The sequence below is a fragment of the Herpailurus yagouaroundi genome, unplaced genomic scaffold, assembly GCF_014898765.1.
Source record: "Herpailurus yagouaroundi ecotype Mexico unplaced genomic scaffold, PumYag 166, whole genome shotgun sequence".
NCBI classification, from domain to species: Eukaryota; Metazoa; Chordata; class Mammalia; order Carnivora; family Felidae; genus Herpailurus; species Herpailurus yagouaroundi.
In genome coordinates, this window is record NW_024412407.1 from 29051581 (window position 1) to 29078525 (window position 26945).

Genomic DNA, 26945 nt, shown 5'->3' on the forward strand with positions numbered 1-26945 from the left:
AAGAAAAGAAAAGAAAAGAAAAGAAAAGAAAAGAAAAGAAAAGAAAAAGGAAAAGAAAATTGGGGCAGCTAGGTGGCTCAGTCAGTTAGGCATACGACTTCAGCTCAGGTCATGATCTTGCAGTTCGTGAGTTTGAACCCCGCATCAGGCTCTGTGCTAACAGCTAGGACCCTAGAGCCTGCTTCGGATTCTGTCTCCCTCTCTCTCTGCCCCTCCCCCACTCATGCTGTCTCTCTCTCAAAAATAATAAACATTTTTTTAAAAAGGTATTTTTTAAAAATTAAAAAAAAAAGGTACACTCACAATCTGGTGTTTAAGTGGTTAGCTTAACTTTTGAAACAGAAGAATCTACCCACTTTGATATATGAAAAGGTCAACGAAGACCCAAACTCTACCCAATTTCAGCCTCCAAATATAATTAAAGTCCATGTGACATGGAAATATAAAAAGCTTAAAGGGGGGATGGGGAGAGAGAGAAGTTTCTAAGCTATATGATGGTTTTGTTTTCCCAGGGTGAAGATTAGAGTGGGATGAGAAAAAGAACAGGAATTAATATAGTATTCAGATCTTGCTAACATACTACTCCAATAAAACCGTCAACTTTTAGTAAGTAGAAGCATAAAGTCCTCTAGAGTTACCAATTTTTTCCTCATTTGCTTCTGTTCCATTAAGACAGTTTAACACTTGGGGTAGAAAGAAGAGATAAGAAATCTAAACAAAAATTATGTTATGAAAATCAGCTGTTTTCCAGGTGTATGAGGTACCTAGAACAAAGTCATGAAGACAGAAAGTAGAACTGGGGTGCTGAGGAAAGGGAGGAATGGGGAATTATTGTTGAATGGGTACAGATGTCAGTTTGATATATTAAACAATTCTGGAGATAGACAGTGATGATGGTTGTACAACAATATAAACGTACTTAACGTCAATGAACTCTACACTTAAAAACGCTTATTTTTTTAAAGTTCCCTTCAAAGAGGCCATATAAAAAAAAAAAAAAAGATGTCCCAACCAACATCCACTCTATTTTAAGCACAAAACCAGATCAAGATTTCCTGTTACATAGTTGTACATAGTTTTCAAAGTTTCATTCATTCATCGGTATACAGACTGAAAGCTTGATCTATAGGCCAATGACTGATATGTAAAAATAATCTGAGTGTATTTTCTCTATTCTCTAATATTTGTAGTTTAGCAATTAATGTCCTTCAAAGATCAGGCCTCCTTTCTGTGGTCAAAACAGCATTGAGCTTAAAATTAGCCAGAGAATCCTATTTTTAATAAAGTAATTTTATGAGTAAGTATTTGAGAAATGACACGGGGGGGGGGGGTCATTTCAACAAGTTTATACTTATTGTAGAAATACCAAGACTTCATGCCTTGCTCTATGACATAAGGTAAATATAGCTGCCGTGACTACATGATAGATTCAGTCTGCACCTCGATTCCTTCTGTAGATCCTTAAAGAGCTGAAAACATTCTCATAAGGCTATGTACCAACTCCTCAATGTGTAAGATCTAAGACTTAGAAATGTGAGATTTTCCCACACCTACTACACAAAGCTCAGTAACCTTCTACATAGTTCATGATCCTATATATAGTTGCTAAATCAAGTGACTAAAAAAGCATCATGCCATGGCTCAAAAGACTATCTTAGTGATATATACCGAATGATATCAAGCACTGGCTCACAAAAAACAACTCTATAATAACTAGGAAACCAACTTGGTTAACATAGGTCACAATAAAAATCTGATATATGTAAGCAGGGAAAAAAGACTATTACAAAAGTAACCTAACCACTGAGCTGGGTTGGGTTAAGCGGTGAAAATACCATATGATGGGCAAATTTCTTTAACACACTATCTGTTGTCTACCCAGACATCACAAAATTCAAATCTAGTAAGACAAGTATTTACTTATCAAATTTCAGTAATCAAAAAATTGCTGATACATTACAACATACTGTGACAACGGCAAAGATTTCTTAAAAGATTTCAATGCACAAATACTACTGGTTACAACGTGAGAGGTGCTTATATGGTTGCATGTTTTGAAAAAGATCAATGCAATCTAACTATCAATGCAACCTTGGAAACAGCTACCCACTCACTTAAACCATAATGATCCTAAACCATTTTAGTATCAGTAGATCTCAACAGTGATGGCAAGCTGATAGGAAATATGTGGCCTAAAGATTATCTGTACTTAACAATGTGACATTAATTTCTGGAAAGTGCACTAAAGTGCGGTTAACTATTCAAGACAAACCTAGATAAAATTGAAAAAAGTTGTAAGTAACATTATAATACTTTGATCCATTACACTTTGACTCACCTAATTTGCTTAGCTCTTAAATCACTATCCAATAAAAATTATATAGACTGACACAATTAAATTTATTCCTAAAAAGGTATAGGTCAATACTCACTAACCAGAACTTCCTATCTAAGCCAGCTCTGTTAAGACCTGGGAAAAGATGATCAATTCTCATTCACAAATAATGACTGCAAGCCGTCATTTAACAGAACTGTTTATACTAATCCTGTAGAAAGTCTAATATTACCGTTGTATTTTAGAAAACTGAATTTCTTCGCACTGTATTTTAGAAAGTCTAATCTCTTCTAAGAGCAAATTAAAATCCAACACATATGTTCATTTGATCCTATCAAGTTATGTGGGAAATAAATGAAAAAAAAATTGAAAAAAATAAAGCCTGTGTAAAAACAATCTCAAATTACTTTAAAAAAAAAAAAAAAAGCCTAGCTAGCAATTACAAATTAATAAAACTAATGAAAACAGGGAGTGAAAAAAAGAAATGACAAAACCAACCCCTCCTCGCTGACCATCTACATGTATGGAACGGATGTGATCTGCCAGATCTGGACTAGAGTTGAAGCAAGCCTGGCACTGGTCCCAACAACAATTATAGGCAATATTTTTGCTTGAAGAAGTAGTGCTTCCTTGTCCATTCATCATTGCTGGAGTTGAACGCCCACTGGAAATTGTGCTGTCTACATCCATTATAGTACTGCTTATGCTACAAAAGAAGAAAAAAGGCTGTGTTATTCCTAGAAATTCACTAACATGAATATGATCTTATACTTAATTAAGATTACTACTTGACATTCTGCTCCATACAAAGCATACTAAACCATATTTTCTATTAGAAAACAACACTGCTTTGAAATCATTTAGTTGGCAATAAAGTGCAAATCAAGGCAAAAAAAAAAAAAAAGAAATGCTGGTACCTCAAAACCAGATATGGGATAATTTAAGTAACTTTTGGCAGACATGAACTCAATACTATAACCTACAGAAAGCAAAGCAAACACACACACACACACACACCCATACATACAGCTCATCAAATTTCAGCCCTTGCATAGTTCTGAGAAGCACAATAAAGTAATAGAGTTATAGTGTCCAGCTATAAGTAATTCAGAACCAAGAGTATGTTTACAATTCTGCAAATCACTTGTTAATCCATAATCATTTCCTCTATTCACTAATCTAAGAATACAACTGCTGTCATATCCTATTTCTCTCCATCTCAAAAAAGTTGGGAAATTGTGCAATATTTTCCCTTCTAAATAAACAAGCAGAAGAGAGAAAACTGGGTGCAATAAAGTTTCTCCAATTTTACCAAAGTCCAAATAAAATGTCTTTTTCTAGACCTCAATTTTTTTTTTTTTGCTGATCTCTATCCACAAAAATAGGACTGAAAAAGCCAATCTTTTTTATTTTTTATTCACTAAAGTATAACATATTAGTGACCCTTTTATTTACTAAGAAAATTACATACTAGTAGAAATAAAAGTAAAAAAAAAAAAAAAAAGAAAGAAATGAAAGCCTTCCTTTCAAAAGCAATTCATTTAAGGGGACGGCTGGCTGGCATAGTCAGTAGAGCATCTGACTCTTGATCTCAGGGTTGTAGGTTCAAGCCCCATGCTGGATGTAGAGATCACTTAAAAATAAAATCTTTTTGGGGCGCCTGGGTGGCTCAGTCGGTTAAGCATCCGATTTCAGCTCAGGTCATGATCTTAAGGTTCAAAAGTTCAAGCCCTGCATCGGGCTCTGTGCTGACACAGCCCAGAGCCTGGAGCCTGCTTCGGATTCTGTGTCTCCCTCTCTCTACCCCTCACTCACTCACACTCTATCTCTCTCTCTCTCACAAATAAACAAAATTTGTAATAAAATAAAAATAAAAATAAAATTTTTAAAAAATTAAAAGCAATTCATTAAAACAATTTTTTTCAGTATCTTCCCAACAGTGACTACAGGAAAGTAGCTTCAACCAGAGGGCTCAACAGTAAGAATGTTTGCACATTAAATCCATCAAAAGCTATTTATATATCTGCTTGCAATCTAAGTACCAATAAATTATGAAAATTATATTAACTTTTAAGGAGTATGCTTCCCAACTCCCAAGTTTTTACTACAGAAAATTTCAAAGACACAGAAAAGTTACATAAATTTGAACTTAATTTACATTTTGGGGACACCTGGCTGGCTCAGTCGGTACAGCCTGCGACTCCTGATCTCAGGGTTGTGAGTTCAAGTGTCATGTTGGGTATAGAGATCACTTAAAATAAATTTTTTTTTTAATTTACATTTTGTCCTACTTGCTATATGTAATTTGTTTTTCTCAATCATCTCCAAGTTGCAAACGTGATACTTCAACCACAATCACTTCAGCACACACCATCTAAAAATAAGAACATTTATCTATAATCACAACTTCATTTGCTTATATGTAAGAGTCAAAATAAAGTTTAACTTATTAAAGTAAAAATGATTTGTGTCTGGGGGTAGCTCAATCAGTTGAGCGTCAGACTCCTGATTTCAGGTAGTGATCCCAGGGTTATGGGCTTGAGCCCCACGTCAGGCTGCAAGCTGAGCATGGAGCCGACTTGAGATTCTCCATCTCCCTCTGCCCTTCTCCTGCTAGGGCTCTCTCTTGAAATAAATAAATACATAAACTTTAAAAAAAAAAAAAGTGTCTAACATCCAATGCACCCATTTAAAAAGAGCTAGCAAAAATGTTTTTTTTTTTTTAATAGGATGCTTCAGACATGAAAAATGTCTGATTCCCCTTTAAAGAATATTCACATGCTTAAATTCATCTGGCTATCTACCAGTCAATGTAAGTTCTAAATTAGAACTTTAAAACTTCATTCTAAACTTTGTAATCTTGGGGCACCTGGATGGTTCAATCCATAGAACATGCAACTCTTTACCTCAGGGTCGTGAGTTTGAGCCCCACGTTGGGTGTAGATATTAAAAAATTTTTCTGTAATCTCTATTAAGTTCTCAAATGCAAATAAGCTTGGTTATCTGAATACTTAGTCATATTTTTTGCAGGAATAAATTGTGACTATGGCGTTTTTTCTATACAGAAATACATTATTTTTATTTGGGCCCTAGGAATTTCAAGTTTCATGAGGCCCTTAACCCATGAAACAATCACCTATTTTCCTAGATTTCATAGATTTTAAAACATTTTAACTGTAATGCTCATACTTTTATAAACCATACTAACTAACACCAAAGGCAAATAAAATATTAATAGTTTTCAGTGGACAACCAACCACACTCAAATTATAAACCATCTTAGGAAAAGAGATTAATCTCAATGATCTATTGCAATGCAATCTCTAAGGTATAGCAAAGTGTAATACACACACACACACACACACACACACACACACACACACAGGGTAGTAATGCTCCAATTTCCATATCCATACCTAGGCCGGGGAGGGAGACAGATATAGACATGGGTGTTCTCTCAAGACAAAACTTTTGTTGTTGTTTTTTGGGTTTTTTTTGTTTTTTTTTTAAGGCAAAACTTCTTTTGAAGGATACACAAAACATCATCCATGTTTTTTTGGAGGGGCAGATGGAGGATCAGAAGGAGAGAAACTTTCACTATAAATACCTTTTTGTATCACTTTTACCCACATACCTGTACTGCTTTTATGGAAAAGTCCAAACTTAGTTGAAAATAAAATTTTCTTTAAATTGGACAAAGAAAGGCCAAGAGACTCATAATAAATCCAACTAGCAATATACAGTCTATCTACATAGTGCTTAATGTACTTTTGTTTATTGATCTTACCACAGAAGGGGAACCTTGTAACTGCAAACATCCATATACACTGAAGATCATGTAATCAGTCTACGTGCAGTATCACTGAAACACAAGCCTTCATGTAGATACAGATCCTCACAAAAAGACAGTATAATGCTGATATTAAGAATATGAACTGTGTCTATCATTGGCAACTGAGCTGCATATGCAGTGGAAGAGGTGGTAAGGGACAGACCTCATGCCCTAGAAGACTCAAGAGACCTTCACACATGTGCAGCATACCACAGAGCCTCCCAAAGCCTAGCAGGGCCAAATGGAGTCCTGCTGCGTAGCCCCTCTTAGGCGCCTGCAAATTCTAGGAGATGTCCAAATCCTAAGCCTCCAGGATCCCTTTTGGCCCTAGATCCATGCTGGAATCTATGGTTTTCTCCACTCCTAAGACAAAAAGGCAACAGTCCTGACGTGGGAGAGCAAAAGAAACAAGTTATAGTCAATTTTTTATTTTGACAGGACACTGAGCTAGATATAGATCCCACAGAAAACAGTGTCCTTCCTCCTGTAACAGTAAGATAACAAGATGATCTGAACTAGAAGAAGATATTCCACCTGATCCTGTAATATTCCTAGGATCCTACATATTAACATTTTTCATTCACTTAGTTCTCCTTCCCAGTGAACACCTACTAATTCTGTAAAATGTGAACAAAAGCAGCCTAGTATAACTGTATTTTTCTTTTGAGATACTGTATTTTTAATAAGCACCTACTTGTTGATGCTACTGCTACAACATTTTGAGTAGCAAGACTAAAAGATCTTTTACTATTACCCAAGTAAGACAGGTCAGACTATCTCATGAAGTGTGTGTCTGATACTGCACAATGATATAAACTAAAGCATACACAAAAACAGACACACACACACACACACACACACACACACACATCCTGTGACAACACATAATCCATAAGTTTAAAAAAAAAAAGAAAATCCCACACGATGTTAGAAATTCACACGCAATATTTAGGGAAGGACAGGAAGGATTTTCAACATAACAACATTTTCTCTCTTTTCCATGGACCCTTTTCCTCTTAAGAAACTACCCGGCACACCAGCCATTTCTACCATAACATCTAGAGTAAACTACATTGCTATTATGAAAATTATTTCCTCTGGGGGCACCTGGGTAGCTCAGTCGGTTAAGCGTCCGACTTCAGCTCAGGTCATGATCTCACGGTTTATGAGTTTGAGCCCCGCATTGGGCTCTGTGCTGATAGCTCAGAGCCTGGAGCCTGTGTCTCCCTCTCTCTCTCTCTCTCTAGGCCCCTCCCCGCCCCTGCTCACACTCTGCTTTCTCTCTCAAAAATAAATAAACATTAAAAAAAAAATTATGTCCTCTGGGAACTCAAGGGCCAACCAACACATGTAAGAATATACCCTTCTTTGGGGCGCCTGGGTGGCGCAGTCGGTTAAGCGTCCGACTTCAGCCAGGTCACGATCTCGCGGTCTGTGAGTTCGAGCCCCACGTCGGGCTCTGGGCTGATGGCTCAGAGCCTGGAGCCTGTTTCCGATTCTGTGTCTCCCTCTCTCTCTGCCCTTCCCCCGTTCATGCTCTGTCTCTCTCTGTCCCAAAAATAAATAAAAAAACGTTGAAAAAAAAATTAAAAAAAAAAAGAATATACCCTTCTTTGAGAACTCAAATTACTGTCAAGCAAAACATTTGTGTGTAGACATAACCATAGCCGTCAGGGTTCCAACTTTGAAAAGCAAAGGGCAGATTACTAATGACAAAACACAGGAATAGAGGAAGCAATACATGGATGTTACATTATCAAGATGGAGGACAAACCCACGGTCTAAATGCAACAGAATAAGAAAAGCTCACTGATATAGTTTCAGATCCCACATTGCAAACACTGTAAAAAAACTATCACCTGTCAAGTTTGGGTGTATAATCAAATAGCCACACAATTAATCTAAAAAGGTTATTAAAAAACTCATTCCTTTTCCAACTACATATCTGTAAGAGGCCAGTCTTCACATAGTTCAACCAAATCAATTCACTACAACAGACTGAATGCAGAAGTAGATATGAAAAACTAGCTGTAAAGTCAGATATTAAAGATGTTAAATATAAAACAACATCACTCTTCTATTTTTTTTAACAGTAAAAGTTATTTTACATTAAGAAAATACTATGTAGGGGTGCATGGCTGGCTCAGTTGGTAAAGCATGCAACCACTGGTCTCAGGGTCTTAAGTTCAAGCCCCACATTAGGCATGAAGCCTATGCTGAAGGAAGGAAGGAAGGAAGGAAGGAAGGAAGGAAGGAAGGAAGGAAGGAAGGAAGGAAGAAAAGAAACATATAATTGGTTTATTTTTAATGTTTCTAAAGTTCTTGGTTTTAATTTCTAATCCTATAAGTTTAAGAAACATATAATTGGTTTATTTTTAATGTTTCTAAAGTTCTTGGTTTTAATTTCTAATCCTGTAAGTTTATTGATAAATATAACCCACATAAACAAAAGATCTTTAATTTTTTTTAATAACTTTAACAGGTTTATTGAGATATAATTCATATTCCTAAATACTTAAGAAAGCAAAGGGGTTTTTTAAAGTAAAATGTTCAAGAACCACTGTTCTGGTGCAAAGTTTAAATGACTCTCTATAATGTACTGGAAAGAGGAGGTTTCTGAGCTGGAATATTTTTATTTTATTTGGAATTTAATTCCTGAATTCGAAATTGAATCTGAGGTCCAATGGGTAGAGAAGCCTTATCAGGAGCCTTCTTTTCAGTTACCTGTGAGGAAATTCATTTGTACTATGGATTCTCCTTGGTATCTTTGGGTCCTTTTCTTTCTCCTGCTCTTAATTACAAGGCTCTGAAATGTCTAACTTTATTTTTTTTTTAATTTTTTTTAATGTTTATTTTTGAGAGAGAGAGAGAGAGAGAGAGAGAGAGAGAGCAAGCATGAGTGGGGGAGGGGCAGAGACAGAGGGAGACACAGAATCCGAAACAGGCTCCAGGCTCTGAGCTGTCAGCACAGAGCCCAACACAGGGCTTGAACTCACAGACAGCGAGATCATGACTTGAGCCAAAGTTGGACGCTCAACCGAATGAGCCACCCAGGTGCCCCCCTAAAATGTCTAACTTTAAAGGAGAGTTAGGAACAGAGACCCGAATGGATATGGGTGTATAATTTGAATTTAAGTATAATTTACTCTCTTCACTCAAAAAAAAATTAAAACATCAGAATTTCCTATAAATATGTCATTCATTAGCAAAGTTGCAGGTCTGTACTATAGACTTAATTTAGGCCTCCACATGTCCATTTATAAAAAATTAGATCTGTAAATCATACCCTTATGCCTTACCCAATTAAACACCTTCCAAGAAGACCAGTTACTTACTATGTGCTCTCCTCTCCTGGGGAGCCAATAACAAATTAAAGGGCTGACATAAGACAATTATTAAGAATTTTATAGCTTAAGTTTGAGGTTCTAGTCACTTTTGCATTTGTGATATAAAGACAATTAAGATCATTAGGTAATGGTGTTTTTCAAACAAAATTTCCATACTAGTAATCCCCTTTCATAGCCCTTGATCAGCAGAACTAAAGTGTAGTACATGGAGACTGAAAGACAAGCTGCCCATATCTGCAAGTCAAATTTTCAAGACTAAGCAGCCAAAATAGAACAAGGAAATTCTGTTTGAATACTGACATATATATGTAACATTCACAAACCCTACTTGGAATTTAAATTTACTTAAAAAGTTATACTGTTCTGAGTGACTTTATAAATTAATGTAAAATTTTTGAGATTACAAAAACTAAATACTAATAAAATACCATTTTAACATGTCTCAGGCAATGGAGTTCCACACAAAAACTCATTTGGGGAAAAAATTTCATCCACTACTCAATCTGTAAATTGTTTAGACTGTTTATGTTCTCAACAGTCCTTAAAATCATGAAACTACTAACTATGAAATGAATGGCATTTTACATTAAAAAGTGAGAAAATGGGCGGCTAGCTGGCTCAGTCAGTAGAGCATGCAACTCATAATCTCAGGGTCCTGATGGTGTAGAGACTATTTTAAAAAAAATTAAAAACAAACAAAAAGTTAAAAAAAACCATAGAGCTGTATTACATACAGAGTAAGAGACATCAAGGATAAAAGGTACCATAAACTTAAAGAATGTAGTAGCAAGGGGCGCCTGGCTGGCTCAGTTGGAGCCTGTGACTCTTGATCTGGGGATTGTGAGTTCAAGCCCCACACTGGGTATAGAGATTACTCAAAAATAAAATCTTGGGGCGCCTGGGTGGCGCAGTCGGTTAAGCGTCCGACTTCAGCCAGGTCAAGATCTCATGGTCCGTGAGTTCGAGCCCCGCGTCGGGCTCTGGGCTGATGGCTCAGAGCCTGGAGCCTGTTTCCGATTCTGTGTCTCCCTCTCTCTGTGCCCCTCCCCCGTTCATGCTCTGTCTCTCTCTGTCCCAAAAATAAATAAACGTTGAAAAAAAAAAAATTAAAAAAAAAAAAATAAATAAAATCTTAAGGGGCGCCTGGGTGGCTCAGTCAGTTGAGTGTCCGACTTCAGCTCAGGTCATGATCTCACACTCTGTGAGTTCGAGCCCTGCGTTGGGCCCTGTGCTAACAGCTCAGAGCCTGGAACCTGCTTCAGATTGTGTGTTTCCCTCTCTCTCTGACCCTCCCCCGTTCATGCTCTGTCTCTCTCTGTCTCAAAAATAATAAAATAAAACACTAAAAAAAAAATTTTTTTTAATCTTAAAAAAAAAAGAATTTAATAGGAAAAAAGGATGATCAAGGCATCTAACCAATTCTTTCAGGATCTGGAAGTTCTTGATTGAGGTTCCACAAAAGAACCTCACTAATCTCTAAAGAAACAAGGTGGTTTTATTTTTGTTCTCTGATGAAAACTATATGTTTAGGAAGTCTTAGGTTCATAGCTTCCATCTGAATTATTATAAAACAAATATTCAGGGAGCCTGGGTGGCTCAGTCAGTTAAGCGTCTGACCAGCTCAGGTCACGATCTCATGGCTTGTGAGTTCGAGCCCCACGTCGGGCTCTGGGCTGATAGCTCAGAGCCTGGAGCCTGTTTTGGATTCTGTGTCTCCCTCTCTCTGTCCCTCCCCTGTTCACACTCTGTCTCTGTCTCTCTCAAAAATAAATAGACATTAAAAAAAATTTTTTTTAAACAAAAAAAACAAATATTCTATAATTCTCATTTTTAAAGAATGGAACATGGTCCTCCATAGGGACTGAAGAAAGTGGCATGAGATAAAAGGAAACAAAAATTCTACAGGTTTATAAGTTACATTTAACAAGGTAAAATCGAGCATTATAAACTTAGCTTAACTTTGTAATTGGTAATAAGCTTTGTGTAGAAATAAGTATACTATATAAAGTTTCAAAGTATTTACCAAATTATAGGTAAACATTATACCCACACATCAGGGATTCCTAATGTAATCATAGTGCAGGGTAAGTTGTTATTCGGCTAACAGGTGGGTGACGTTCCTTTCATCTATGAAATTGCCACTTACTAGTAGAATGATTATGTCTCTTCTATACTTATAATCAAATTTATTAAAGGCTAAAATTCAAGAGTGCCAAGCACTTAAGACAAGCCTTCTTCAAAAGTATGAAGTTGTATACCTAATATTATATGGATATTATATTAATAATATACAACTTTAAGAGTGAAATTCTACCATTCCTCACCTCCATTTGTTGGAATAGACTATAATTTTGTGCCCTGCTCCTTATTCTAGGCACTGACAATGAGATTAAAAGCCAAAACTAAACCAGTTAAAAGAGACAGGCACTTCAAGGGGCGTCTGGCTAGCTCAGTCAGAGGAGCGTGCCACTGTTAGTCTTGGGGTCGTGAGTTCAAGTCCCACATTGGGTGTAGAGATTACTTAAATAAATAAAAACTTAAAAAAAAAAAAAAAGAAACAGGCAGTTCAAGAAAATTATGGGAGCTCCTGGGTGTCTCAGTCGGTTAAGCATCTCTTGGTTTTGGATCAGGTCATGATCTCATGGTTCACAAAATCCAGTACATCGGGCTCTACCCTGGCAGCACAGAGCCTGCTTGGTATTCTTTCTCTCCCTCTCTGCCCCTCCCCCAAACACTCTCTCTCAAAATAAATAAACATTTAAAAAAAAAGAAAATTATGAATTGCCTGCCTGTTACATTTTATAACTTTCTGTTAAGGAAAAAAAGGGATCATGTAACTTACTATATCAAAATTTGTATCACAAAAACAAGATAGCCTATCTAAATCTGACTTCCTATACTTTATCATAACTGCCAATACTTACTGAGTCTATTTCCCAAAGACAGCCACACCATATACACTTTCCACATCCTCTTCTTTCAAAATGGCATGGGGATGGGAACAAGACCAAGACTACTGCAAAAGTGACACTGCAATACTTCCAAGGTAAGGTCATATACTACAACTACCAGCTGACTCTCTCAGGACACACAGCTTGGAAGCCCAGACCTACCATGTAAAGAAATCTGGTTCCCCTGAAGCCACCATGCTGAAGAGATCTTACGAGAAAAGTACACAGACCTAGAGAGAGATACCAGGGAGTCCCAGATGTTTCAGTCTTCTCAGCCCAGGCACCACACGTGTGACTGATAATGTCAGTGGGTGAGTTTTTTGGTGACTACAGTCCCCAGCCTTTATGCTGTTCTAGGCTGACACCAAGTGGAACAGGAATGATCTAACCCTACCCAGCCCTGCTCAGATCTTAGATTTATAAGCAACATGACTGTTTTAAGCCATTAAATGTTGGGAGTTGGTTATCATGCAGCCATAGTAACTAGAAGAAGGCTTGATATGTAGTAACTCATTTAATGTTTACAAAAACCATATCAGGTAGGTACTATTAGTATCCTCATCTCAATAAAACAGACTGAGACACAGAATTACATGACTTGCCCAAAGTCAGACAAATATAAAACACTAATGCCAAAGTGGATTGCCAGACTTACACATAGGAAAAATCTGAGTAAATCACAGATTTGAGAAATACTGAAATACAACCCGTATCATACATCAAAATAACTGACAGTTTCACTTGGTGTGCACACACAAGAAGTTGTTTCTTTGCTTTTGCACACCTATATAGCACACACAAAGGATATTTAAGACTTAGATATAACTTGACTCATTTAGGCGGATAGATAGCTTTGATAACAAGATAAACTATTAAATTTGATTCCTACAAGTCAATTAGTTTCATAAAAAAAGTAATTCAAGGTCACAGAAAGCAACCCAATCCTCAGGTAGAACTTGTCCCAAATTTAGAACTTAGACCATTAGAACAGGAGCCTAACAAAGTCAACATAAAATCCAACTCCAAATATTAATTTGTTTAGAGATAAAGGGGAAGTCACTTTCATTTTTCTTTATCAAGAACAAATAATAGGGGGGGTCTGGGTGGCTCAGTCAGTTAAGCGTTCAACTTCAGCTTAGGTCATGATCTCACGGTTTGTGGGTTTGAGCCCCACGTCTGGCTCTGTGCTAACAGCTCAGAGCCTGGAGCCTGCTTCAGATTCTGTGTCTCCCTCTCTCTCTGCCCCTCCCCCACTCACACTCCGTCTTTCTCAAACACTAAAAAAAATTTTTAAAAAAGATCAAATAATTATGAAATTGGTCGTAAATGGGACTAAAGAATTTAGATCACATAAGATTTCTGTAAGGCCATCTGATTTGGTCTTCCAAACTGCTATGGTACCACAGGCTTTTAGATCTCTAAACTCAGAAGCAATTCGAAAAAATAAGTAAGAAAGAAAAAAAGAAGTAAAGACAAGTGCTTGTTTTATTACATGTGCTACACATGCTCAAGTCACATCTCCCTAAGGCCCTCCCTACTCACCTAAGGTGGAAAGAATTCTGCTTCCTTATGATCTGGTTGATTTGTATTATGAATCACCTATAAGCCTCTCATTTTGAGTAAACTCCTAAATCTAGGTAGTGCAGTGCCTTGCACACAGTAAATGCTCACATACTTTTAGTGACAAATTTAAGTAGGATTTTTAAGGCAAGGAAAATATATGGCTTTGTCACACTGAGATAATCATAAAAATTAATTGGAGGCACACTAAAAATCATTAGCCAAAACCAAGATATTATTATTACTATTGTTACTGTAATTACAAGCTATTATCACTGTAATTTAAAAAGCTAAAATGGGTTTTTCTAATCAAGAAAAAGACTACTCTCCATCCCTACAATTATTTCTCTGAATAAAAACAAAAGATTTTTTCCTTAAGACCCAGCAGCATTCACTAAATTGGTCAAAAGGGACTTTATGCAACAATGATGAAATATAGCCTATGGAAAACAAGTAGGTTGCATTCTTATATCACTACTATGCACTGTGCACATCATTTTAAATTTCCTTCTCATTTCTAGTCTAGTCCAGAAAGCAATAGTCTAGTCTATTGCTCTTTAAGATTACTCCACCCACATTTTTCACAGTTTAAGACAAGATCAGCAAGAAATTATCTTCAAAAACACTGTAATACTAGAAACATTCTATTTCAATATAATTACATTACAAGGAGTTATCTTTTACCTTTTTTATCTTTTACCTTCTTAAAAAGATTTCCAGGAAAATGTCTATATGCAAAGACAGTACGTAAAAAAATCTGCTGTGAAGGATAACACCCATTTTATACAGAAGCAATCATTACTTGGTTTGTTTTTTTTTAACTTAGTTTTAAATCATAAATATGATTTTATCAGATGATTTCAGTACACACATTTCTGACAAAAATGCCTCTAGTAGTCCTCAACACCTCAAAAGACATTTCAAATGACTGTCAACATGAATTTAAAGCACTAAAAAATTCCACAGCTGATTCATCCACTATCAGAACTTTAACAAGTATTTATAAAAAGCAATGACATTAAGTTTTATAATTTAGAAATGAACTTGGGGCGCCTGGGTGGCTCACTTGGTTAGGTGACCAACTTCAGCTCAGGTCATGATCTCACAGTTTGCGAGTTCGAGTTTTTAAAAAAAAAAAAAAAAGAATACATTACAATGCTAGTTTATATCAACATCAGTACATAGAAGGAAAAAAAAAAGAAATGAACTAGTAAATGTATTTACTGAAAAATACAAATGTCCTTCTAAAATCCCTGTTTTCTCTAATTAGTATCACTTCACCTTTCTAGAATATTGAAACATAAATGAAAACCAGAAAGACAGGGACTTAGAAAAGCATTAAAATTAAAGAAATAAAATGCCAATAAAGACTCTCTATTCCCCTAAAGACTGAAAAACTACAACACTTAAATATCAACTTTTGTATTTCATAGTCTTAAAAGAGATACAGGCTATGTATATTATAATTACAAATGAAAATGAGGCCCAGAAATGTAAATGAATTCAAGTACTTAAGTTATTCTCTGCAAAAGAAACAGGTTGAAATTTAAAATAGCCACTGACTTAATACTATTTTAATTAAACTTTCCTAGTCCAGGTTGGTTATAAGAATCACTTAGGCAATATAGTAGCTAAGACCACATCCAGAGCCAGGACTGCCTGCATTCTCAAGGAGCTGTGTAACTCTGGGCAAGTTATGTCTGTGCTCTCTCGCCTCATTAGCGGTTTGTGAGGATGCAGTGAACTGAAGTTCATAAAATCTTTTCAATTAGCTCAAGAGTCTCAGATTCATAAGCAAAATAGACACTCGCAGTTTTCTCCTAAAATAGCATATGCATTTATTTTTTGTTGTTGGGAAACAAAATATGGGAGGTCCACTTTCTAAATAATTCAAAAATCAAAAAATAAATAATTCAAACATCATGGTTTTTCTCAAATACTGTTTCCACATATGCTGTTATAAAGAATGGGGGAGAAGGGATGCCTTGGTGCCTCAGAAGAGCACGTGACTCAATTTCGGGGTCATGAGTTCAAGCCCCATAATGGGTTTAGAGATTACTTAAAAAAAAAAAAAAAACTTAAAAAGAAAAGATTTTGGGGAAGATATAAGGCACAAAACAGTTCTCCTTATTTCTTATAGTCCTGATAGTAAGAAAGAAGAAATTGTGTATCAAGTACATCCACATGCAATTAAATTCAACCAATCCCTGAATTCTGAAGATAGGGAATGCAATAGGTGAGTGAGTGCAGCTGAAGGTAAGTAAAGGAAGTATAAAAATAAATAGAACCAGATTTTAATTCTTAAAAAATGTTACAGCCTAGACAAGACAAACACAAATGAATATTTCAATACAACACCATAAATTACGGTGATTTTTGAACCCAGAAGAACCTATCTAAAGTATCTTTGAGATCCTGGATAAAGCAAAGCCATGCTTGCAATATTCTGGGTTTGTCTAAAGGATAAAAGAGAATATTTGCCAAGTCTACATCTGAATTATCGTATTTGAGCTCCAAATTATTTTATGTTGTTTAAACCCTCACTTTTAAGAAAAAGAATCAATCTGAAGTTCAAAGAAATGAAATGATTACAAGCAGTCTCTAGTAAAGCCAGTACTACAATTTCAATCACTTATTTTCACCAGAGTTTTGTTTTCACATCTCTAGGCATGAGAAAGGGAAGGATAAATGACTCTCTGAATTAAATAGAGCCCTAGGCCCTTTACATATTCCATCTCATTTAATCACAACACGAAGGTATTCTATTTTGCAGGCAGGAAACAACCTCTAAGAAGTTAAATTATAATTCCTTCTAACTTAAGGTTCATGCTCTTTCACTACCCAACTTTTCTTTTAGTTATTTTAGTGCTGGATATGTCTGGAAAAGTAAGCAAGCTATTGTTCCAAAGAAATCCTCAAGAAAAAAGCTTTTTACTCAGAAATAATAATATTTTTCTTACAGGACACTCAGGAAATTAGCTTTTCTTTCCTTTGATTCTGTTTCCCAAGCATGACTTTTCCTCCAACTTCTACCCCAGCTCAAATCTCTTCAGTTCACACCTGTACTATTCCTACTATTTCCTAATTGGTCTCCCAGCTCCCAAAATTTCCAACCTTTGCCACATTTTCCTTTAACACAGCAGTTTCATCATTCATCCAAAATACATTCAAGAATACCTAAGAGGCACCTGGCTGCCTCAGTCAGTAGAGCATGTGACTCTTGATCTCAGGGTTACATAAATTCGATCCCTATGTTAGGTCTGTAGAGATTACTTAAAAATAAAATCTTGGGGCACCTGGGTGGCTCAGTCAGGGGCATGATTTTGGCTCAGGTCACGATCCCAGCATCATGGGAACTGCTCAGGGTACAACCTGCTTGGGATTCTCTCTCTCTCCCTCTGCTCCTCTCCCTCACCCCCGCACTGCTCACTCTCTCTCTCTCTAAAATAAAAAGAAAAATTTTTAGTAAATAAATAAAATCTTAAAAAAAAAACCTAAAATCAGCATCAGGCACTGTGCCAGGTGCTGTGAATAGAACAATCATCAAGAGACACAATTCCTGGGGCGCCTGGGTGGCGCAGTCGGTTGAGCGTCCGACTTCAGCCAGGTCACGATCTCACGGTCCGTGAGTTCGAGACCCGCGTCGGGCTCTGGGCTGATGGCTCAGAGCCTGGAGCCTGTTTCCGATTCTGTGTCTCCCTCTCTCTCTGCCCCTCCCCCGTTCATGCTCTGTCTCTCTCTGTCCCAAAAATAAAATAAAAACGTTGAAAAAAAAATTAAAAAAAAAAAAAAAGAGACACAATTCCTATTCTCAGGGAGCATACATTCTAGCAGGAGAGATAAACAGTAAATAATAAAATTGTTAACAAGGTCAAGGAAGAACCTGGGAATGCTAGCAATGTGACTAACATAGAATCAGGAATAGTTTGCCTGAGAAAATGCTTGAGATAAGATCTGAATGTGACTAGGATTGACAAAAACAGAAGTTGGGGTGAGGAAAAAGAATCTGATTCACAAACCTATACTGACAAAATGCCCATATCTGTGTTGGCATATAAAATCTCACTTTAGCCATTCTTATTTCTCAGTTCCAATGTGAATCCTCTGATCTAGGCAGAAAGCCTCGTGAACATGGTGGGCTCTTTCTTTTCTGTTTCATTTAGGCTTTCTAAAAATTTCTCATCACTCACCTAACCCTAAAACTCAGCCCTCTCCCCACCAAAACTTTAATCACTGACTACAATACTCTCCAGTTTTTATTTTAATGTACTGTGTCACAAACAATTTACAGAAAAACTAGGAAAAACAACGGAGTCATCTTTTTAGTCTTCTCATTAAAAACTAAGTATCTAGGGGTGCCTGGCTGGCTCAGTCTGCCCAGCAGGGGACTCTTAATCTCAAGGTAGTGAGTTCAAGCCCCACACTGGGCATGGAGACTACTTTAAAATAAAATTAAATTAAATTAAAATAAAAACGAAGTATCTGGGGAGGCGCTATCACATTTCTCTCTTATCACTAAACAGAGCACCATGCTAACTACCAGAGTAAATGCTCAAAATGTGATTTTTTTTTTTTTAAACATCTATCCATCCCTCTGATCCATGCCCAAAATTGTCCATTTAGTTCTAAGGCCAATATAACCACTATTTTCACAAAAGCAAACTATCAGTCATAAAAATGAACTCAACATGTGGTTAGATCACTGCAAATCCATTACCATTACTAGAAAACATACCCCAAAGACTTTTAGTAATAGGTCAGCAGCTTCGCTTACATATTAAAAAGTATTGAGGCCTTTTAGGTCAACCACTGAATAGATATACATGTTAAAGAAAGCTGATTAAAATGTAGATTTGGTGGGGCGCCTGGGTGGCGCAGTCGGTTGAGCGTCCGACTTCAGCCAGGTCACGATCTCGCGGTCCGGGAGTTTGAGCCCCGCGTCGGGCTCTGGGCTGATGGCTCAGAGCCTGGAGCCTGTTTCCGATTCTGTGTCTCCCTCTCTCTCTGCCCCTCCCCCGTTCATGCTCTGTCTCTCTCTGTCCCAAAAATAAATAAAAACGTTGAAAAAAAAAATTAAAAAAAAAATAAAATGTAGATTTTGTAATGAAATATTTGACCTGGCATTTCCTTTTGCAAGTTTCTGCAGCACTCATTTACAGATACTTGCCACACATTTAACAGCTGGTCTGGCACTTTTTGGCATTCAGATCTTATACTGCTTCATAACAACAAAAGATCATTACTAGCTATTTCTAGTTCATTTGTGCAGTCTGTCTCCCCTCCTCGTGAGGTCTCATAGTCACCAGTTTAAGTGAGAGCCAGAATTCAAACCACACATTCAGACTCAAATCACAGACTTAAACCACTACTCCTTATACTTTCTCCTTAACTTCAAAATTTCCATTTAACTTTAATAAAATGTTAAGCATTTTTATACAATAAATGCCTTAACAATGATTTGGAAAAAACCCTCTGGTGACTATCCATTTTGGATTTTCCATACTCATACTCATTTATAAAAACGTGTTTTATAAAAATTCACAATTTCAGAATTGTCCGATCACTTAATAAACATTTATCATGCACCTCTGGACCTCCTCTAAGTTGGCAGGGTTTTTTTTTTTGGGGGGGGGGGGGTTGGTAAAGTAAACCCTAGTCCCAACATGGGCCTTGAACTTACAATCCTGAGATCAAGAGTCATATGTTCTACCAACTGAGCCAGCAGTAGTTCTTAACCTAGACCAAACTCTTTTGAAAAGCTGATAGAAGTTGTTGACATCTTCTCAGAGACACATAAAATTTTGCATATGACCTCAATGGCCTTACTGGAGTACACTGACCCAATACCCTTTTAAATTTATCAATACCACAATACAATGATCCAACCAAAGGCACTAATTCCTAGCCCTCAGTTTATAGTCTCCTTTATTTATACAAATTCTATTGTTGGCATTTCCATTTAATTATAATAACTGAGTACCCACTATATCCAAGATACTGTGTTTAGACACAATAAAGATCTAAATGAACTGAACTGTCCCTGTTCTCAAAAATACCACTGTACAACAAAAAAGGATAAAGCAAGCATTCAAATAGCATGGATTCTTCAGAAAATTTCACAGGACTCTTAAAATCTTCACAGTAAAAGCTAAACTTTCTTCACAGTTAAGAAACTAAGACTCAAAGATATTACTTAAAATCATAATACAAAGATCTGAATTGTTTCCTTTAACTCAGATTACATGCTCTTAATACTGAAATATTCTACACCTCTCCACCTATAGAATAGAGCCATAGGCTGGGAGAGAAAAAAGACAAAAAATACATATGTGAGAACTAAAAGGAAAAAGAAATGAAAACCAGGAAAGGATTCGTTGTGGCATTTTGATGGGTTTTAAAAGGTGGCCTCAGTGAAAAAATCTGAAAGAATTATTGTGTAACAAGGTATGAATGAAAAGAAAAATAGGAAAAACTTCTCTGCTGAATAAAAAGACAGGAAGAATAAAACATAAGCAGGTATATTTAGGTCATAAAAAGCCTTTGTGGCTTCTTCCTGCTGTCTCAGATCACTTACTCTGAGGGAAAATAGCTGCTATGTCAGGAGCACACACAAACAGATATTGACTTGGTGAGTAACTGAAGCATCCTGCCAAGTGCTACAATAAGTGAGCCATCTTGGAAACACTTTTCTAGCCCCAGTCAAGTCTTCAGATGACTGCAATGCTGGCCAACATTTTCACTGCAACCTCATGAAACCCTGAGCCAGAACCACCCAGTTAAGCCTATCCACTCCTCTCAGAAACCACACGTGGTAAGAAATTCTGTTCCCTGAAGTTGCTAAAGTTGAGACAAATTTATTACACGGCAATAAACAGCTAATACAATTGGCAAGGTGTGAAATTTGACTTTGTTTACATTAGAGCCAATGAAGTTTTGTGCTAGGAACTAGAGCAAAACCTACAGTTGGAATTAAGTCTCACAACAATATGCAACATGAAGTGGGAAGTATTTTTTCCTCCCATCTTCCACAATACTCAGTAAAGAGTCCTGCACATAGTAAATACCTGTTTGGTTAGTAAGTCAACTTACACACAGGATTCTCTAAGTGACTAAACATAGTAGTCTTTATGTTTCTTAAAAGTAAAATGGCCCCTTAGAATCTCTCCATAAATTCAACCCTGAAGTCTAGTTTTTTTCATGGTTTGTTTTTGGCACAGAGCCATACCTTCCTTAACTGAGAGTTGCAGATTATCAATGAAAACTGAGAGCTACTACAAGCTTCTTTCCCTAATCAAAATAAAAAGGTAGCTTAAAGAATGATTTCAGAGCCTATAGACAGCTGCTTCAGAGTTGAAGCGGCAAATACTGAAAGTTCATCATGGAGACACCTGGGTAGTTCAGTTGGTTAAGCATCTGACTCTTCAGCTCAGGTCCCAATGTCATGGTTCTTAAGATGGAGGCCCTTGTGGGGCTCCGCACTGGCAGCATGGAGCCTACTTGGGATTCTCTCTTTCTCTGCCCCTCCCCACTCACTTGCACAAGCCCTCTCTCAAAATAAATATTTTTTTTTAAAAAGAAGTCCAAGGGGCACCTGGGTGGCTCAGTCGGTTAAGTGTCCAACTCTTAATTTCTGCTCAAGTCATGATCTCATGGTTGGTCATGAGAGACAGAGAAGAGCCCCACATTGGGCTCTGGGCTGACACTGTGGAGCCTGCTTGAGATTGTCTCTCCCTCTCGTTTTGCCCCCCACACACACACTCAGGTTATCTCTCAGAACTAAATAAATGAAAGAATGAATGACTGGGTAGCCTCTATGTCATAAGATCTTCCAAATCATACTAATGAGAAATTGGGCAATATAGGTCTATCTCACCAGCATCTGAGCAATGTTAGTTATACCTCAAAGTTTGCAACCTGTAAGGCTGGGATTCCAAATTTTGATCCACAAAATGGTAAGGGCCTCTGGCCTTCCTGATCATTAAGTTTCAAACTATATGCCCTTCCCTATCATCCCATCCTTACACATGCCCTTTTACTTGACATCTGGACTTACCCAGAAAGGCTGATAAAAGTGGCTGAAAAGTAGTATTGGCTTTTTCAAAATAAGTCATGGTTTCTATTCTAGTTGAAAATATATATAGAGAGACATATATACAAAAAGACAACCACAAAAAAGTTATTATCAGTTCACTTATACAGATAAGAAGGTAAGAATATTTTCACTGTATAATCTGACTCAATAGCTAAAATTTGTCAACTAAAAAAATTTCAGAGACATTTTAAATTCTAAAATTCTATTTAAACATTAATTAGCCTCTAAAGTAACCCAAAAGGTTATAATTTTTAAGTGGTAATTTTTTAAAAAGTACTTAAGCTTAGGTTCAAAGTAAAAGAGAAACTAGTTTTTAATGGTCTTGCACAGCTCAATATTCCTCCAAAGAAAAGAAATTACATTTCTTTTTCTAACTTTATCAAAATAAACACACTAATAACACACTTACTCTGGTTTTGAATAACTTTCTCACAGGGAAAATAACCAATGTTTTTGTACCAAGTGTCATTTATTCATTTTATAAATTAGTCACTTTTCACCACACAACACTTAGAGTACACACTTGTAGACTGACACTTTGGATCATGAGCTTTCATATCTAAGTCTTTATATCTAAATGTTTCTTAAAAAGAAGCACTTACAGTCAAAAATATTTAAGATATTTCAACAAATTCTAAAGTATGCTAGATAAACTCAAAAGCATGATCTCATTTCAAAGTGAGAAAAACTGAATGGCATTCTAAAAGAAACAGTAAATTCTAATGATAAAATCATTTTGATAGGAATGCCTCAAGTTTTTTAAAAGCACTTTAAAACCACAATATCTTTCCATCGGTTACAAAAATATACACCTCCTACCATGAAATCAATTTATAAAATCCACATAGATTAGTGTAATCTGCAGGACAGTTCATAAGAACTATGATTCCTTCCCAAATTTAAAAGGACTCTTAAAAAAAAAAAACTTAAAAGGCAACAAGGGGTCATTTCAGAATTAAGATTATCAAGACCACCATAACCAGCTTCACCAGTAAAGCTTTTTCATACAAGTGATAAATTTATTACCTTGAAACAGTAAAATGATTACTTGAAACAGTAAAATGATTACGATATTTTGTAGTCTCTTATGTTCAAGCATTAAGAAAACCAAGTATGTTTGATTATCAGGTCTGAACCTTATTTGGACTTGTGGCTCTAATATCTCTTACTCCTTACTCTGAAATATGATGTAAAATTAGATATTCCAGTGTATACCTTACAAATATGAAGTCAAAACTCCACTTCCTGAAATACTACTTGACCAACCATCATCCCCTAAAGGGATGTAGTAGACAGATATTTAAAAAAAAAAAAAAAAAAAAAAAACAAGATGAAGAAAAAAAAAATCCTGACACATACACCTTGCTATTTAAGGTGAAGTATTTTTACTCTTGTGAAATGGAAATAGCAGGGGACTTGATAATGTACTTTATTCAGATCCAGCTCTACCACCTGCATTCTATACTTACTGTTTTGAGTAAGACACTCAACTTGCTTCTTCATCTGTTAAATGGAAGTCAAAATAATACCTGTCTTGCACCAGAGTTGTGCGAATGAGGCGGAGATATTTAAATTGTGCAGTACTAAGTGTGTGTGTGTGTGTGTGTGTCCGCACTCTAGATAAATGGAAGAACTATGGTAGATGCTAACTGTATAAACTAATATCAACTTTCAAACGTCTACTGGTACCAATGAAAGAGGATATAATAAAATGATTAATAACATATACTTCATTGTGTGGTTCTCATCAATTTTTAGTGGTCTTGAAGACATTCTCCTTCCTGCCATGCCTATGTAGTTTAGTACAATTTTTGTAGTCTATTTTAGCCCATCCAAGATGTTTTCCTCACTAGCTGTATCTAAAGCTGTATTTTCATAATATTTAAAGCTTGGTATTCCTTATAATATTAAATATGAACCAAAATGGTCTTTTTATCAGTTACCAATCAGAATTTCTAGAACTTTAGAATAAAGCTTTTCAAGCCAAATCAATATGGATTGTTAAAAATTCTACTGTTCATCAAAATACTAGATGGTCAAAATACATGCTAGTATACTTTAGAAGCAGAACATACATGACATGGTTCTCTGTGCTTAAAAAAGTACATTAAAAACCAATTAGTTTCCAAAGTGATCAAAAGTAATAACAACTGAAACATACTAATAAATTTTAATGTCTTGAAAAAATGAAGCTTATTTTTGTTGGTATCCACGTTATTTCTCACAAGCTTTAAAAAAATGTTACTTTCTTCAGCGAGCTCTCCAATACATGACTTTAAATATTATCCTCTAAAATCATGACATCCATGTTAAAGCACTACTATATAAAGATTATAAACCACACACTAATAGTGTTTCCTTCCAGACTGTATTTTATTATGATTCCAACTCTTTGATTCCGTAAAATTACTTTAAAGGATATCAGCTCATTATTCTTTTCTACAATAATTTATACTTGTTTTAAACTTTCTCCCAGGTTTGATCACAAATAGAAGCTACTAAAATCAGTATGGAGATCATATTAATGACCACACATGAGGAATTTAAGAAGCACTGATTAAATATAAAAGACTAGTCTTTTCCCTATTAAGTAGCGAAAAGTGATAGTTGGGGTCTCCTCCCCGAACAAGGAAGTTCTGTTAAATCCAGGCGAGACCAGCCATGTTGGAAAACACTTGTCAATTATAGTTCTGACAAGTGTTCGCGAACACGGTTGGATGAAGCTAACCTTGTGTACTGAGGTGTGTACATCAAGACCCTATTAAGCCCTGCCAGAGGATCTGGGCCTACTTTGAGGATTGTTTCGGAGTTAGAGCTGTCCTTACGTTCGTAAAGAGTGTAGAGCCGAGGGGAAAGAGGGCGGGGAAAGGAGAGTTGGGGGGAAATGGTTTGAGAGTTGGAAGCGGCTATCCGCAGCGAGAGGGGCGCGGCGACCAGGAGAGATTTGCGAGTTGAGAACCTGGGGGAAGGGCTGAAGATTTGGGGAGCGGGGAGATCTCAGCAAAAAGTCCCCTCGGCCCCCTCTGAGGGGCCCATGAGTGCAAAAGGAGGAAGGGAAGGGAAAACGCTTCAGTGCACTGACCTGTCCTCCGAGTCCATGCGGCTCAGGGGTTCCCCATCCGACGACATCTCCAAGCTGCCTCGCCGGCCCCCGGAGGTCGCGCTGCTTCCGCCACCCCCGGTCCCGTAGCCCTCATCGCCGCCACTAGAGACGACGCTGCTGCTACTGCTGCCGCCCCCGCCGCCGCCCTGGCTGCCCCGCGGTCCCTTGGGTTCCTCCAGGCCCTCCTTGCCGTCCCCATCCCCGCTGCTGCTGCTGGCGGCGCCGGGGCTGAGCGAGCGCGTCTCGTCGCTGCTGCTCCCGCCGCTGCTGCCCACCAAGCTCTCGGCGCTACTCTCCTCCTCGCCCCCGCCGCTGCTGCTGCTCTCGTCCTCCTCCTCCTCGTCCTCTTCTTCGTCCTCGTCCTCCCCGGCCTGGCTGGCGCTCTCGGGGCTCGGCTCCGACATCGTCTCCGCCTCGCCGCCCCCCACTCCGCCGCCACCGCCGCCGCCCCCACCGCCGCCGCCGCCGTTCAACAGCAGCACAGCCACCGCCTCGGCCTCGGCCTCCTCTTCCTCCTCCTCTTCTTCCTCCTCCTCCTCGGGGGGCTCAGCCCGGCCCCGCGCCGCCGGGCCAGGGCTGCCGGGGGGCAGAGGGCTCAGGCGAGAGAGCTCCTCCAGGTCGGCCATGTCGGTGATAGCGGCGGCCATGGCGGCGCCTGCTCCTCCTCCTCCTCCTCCCCGCCGCCGCCGCCGCCTCCCTCTCCCGACTCGAGCTCCCTCGCCCCCTCCCAAACGCCCAAAACTCCGCCGACGCCGCTGCAGAGCAGGAGGAGGGCCCGCGAGCTGCGTCAGCCTACACACGCGCTACGGAGCCCGCGCGGGGACAGGCGCGCGACTGCGCGCATTCACGCGGAGACGGTTGCGCGCCTGCGCGGCGGCACGAGGTAGCGCCTCCCCCGGGCCGCGGATTCCGCGCCCGCGCCCCCACCCGTGTACCCGCCCGGCACCCGCCCGGATCCGCCGAGCCCTCAGAGTTTCTTTGGGGCCTTCCCACGCCTTCCCCTTCCTCGCAGCCGCCAGGACACGCAGAACGAAAGCTTGAGTGCTAGCCGGGGATTTTAACAGCCGTCTGAGTTCTCACGATAAAGTCATTCATTCCGGGGATGTTTGGGGAGTGCCCCTGGGTACCGGCAGTGAGCCAGGCAATGAGCCCTGGGCTTCTGAGAGCTTGTAATCTACGAGGAGAGATCTTTAAAATGGATAAAAATAAGTAATACAATGCAAAGTACTAAATCCATACGGGCAGCCACAGGTTTTGGTCCAACCTTCGTTTGAATACCCCAAGAAATGGTTAAATCAGTATCAGAGCTAATGTGTCTTATGTTCAAGATCTTCAAACTTGTTAGCTCAGGAGTCCTGTAAAACAATTTTGTACATCCTTAATATAGTTTAAAAATAAATATACATTTTTCTTCAGCTTGTTATAAATATTTTATAACTGTCACACTTTTAAATGTAGCCAATGAACTCTAAATACTGCAGGGACTTAATATCCACCAATATCCACTTTTTAAAATACAGTTTCTTTTCTACTTGGTTAATTTCCATCCTTCCTTTATCTTCTGGAACTCTTTTATATTCGGTATCCCCTTCAGAATTTTATACTAATAATGAATGTCCTATTTGAACTATTGTATTGATCATCTTATATTTCCTTGTAATAAAATGAAATAAATTGAAACTTAAGGGTTTTTTAATTTCCTGTTATAAAATCCTAAATCTTATT

The 26945-nt window shown here is 37.9% G+C and overlaps 1 protein-coding gene across 3 annotated transcripts in view; it reads right to left on the reverse strand.

Annotated features, from left to right (window-relative positions):
* The window catches only part of AEBP2 (AE binding protein 2), a 96559-nt gene extending 70649 nt beyond the window's left edge, over positions 1-25910 (reverse strand). The window contains exons 1-2 of one of the 3 annotated variants that reach the window (XM_040488750.1): positions 25200-25910; positions 2834-3041 (exon numbers count right to left, since the gene is read on the reverse strand). In XM_040488750.1, the coding sequence (XP_040344684.1) occupies positions 2834-3041; positions 25200-25867 (876 nt within the window). In that variant the 5' untranslated portion in view covers positions 25868-25910. The remainder of the gene's footprint in view (positions 1-2833; positions 3042-25199) is intronic. The other 2 variants (XM_040488751.1, XM_040488752.1) reach the window with 2 other exon arrangements.
* Between the last annotated feature and the right edge of the window lie 1035 nt (positions 25911-26945).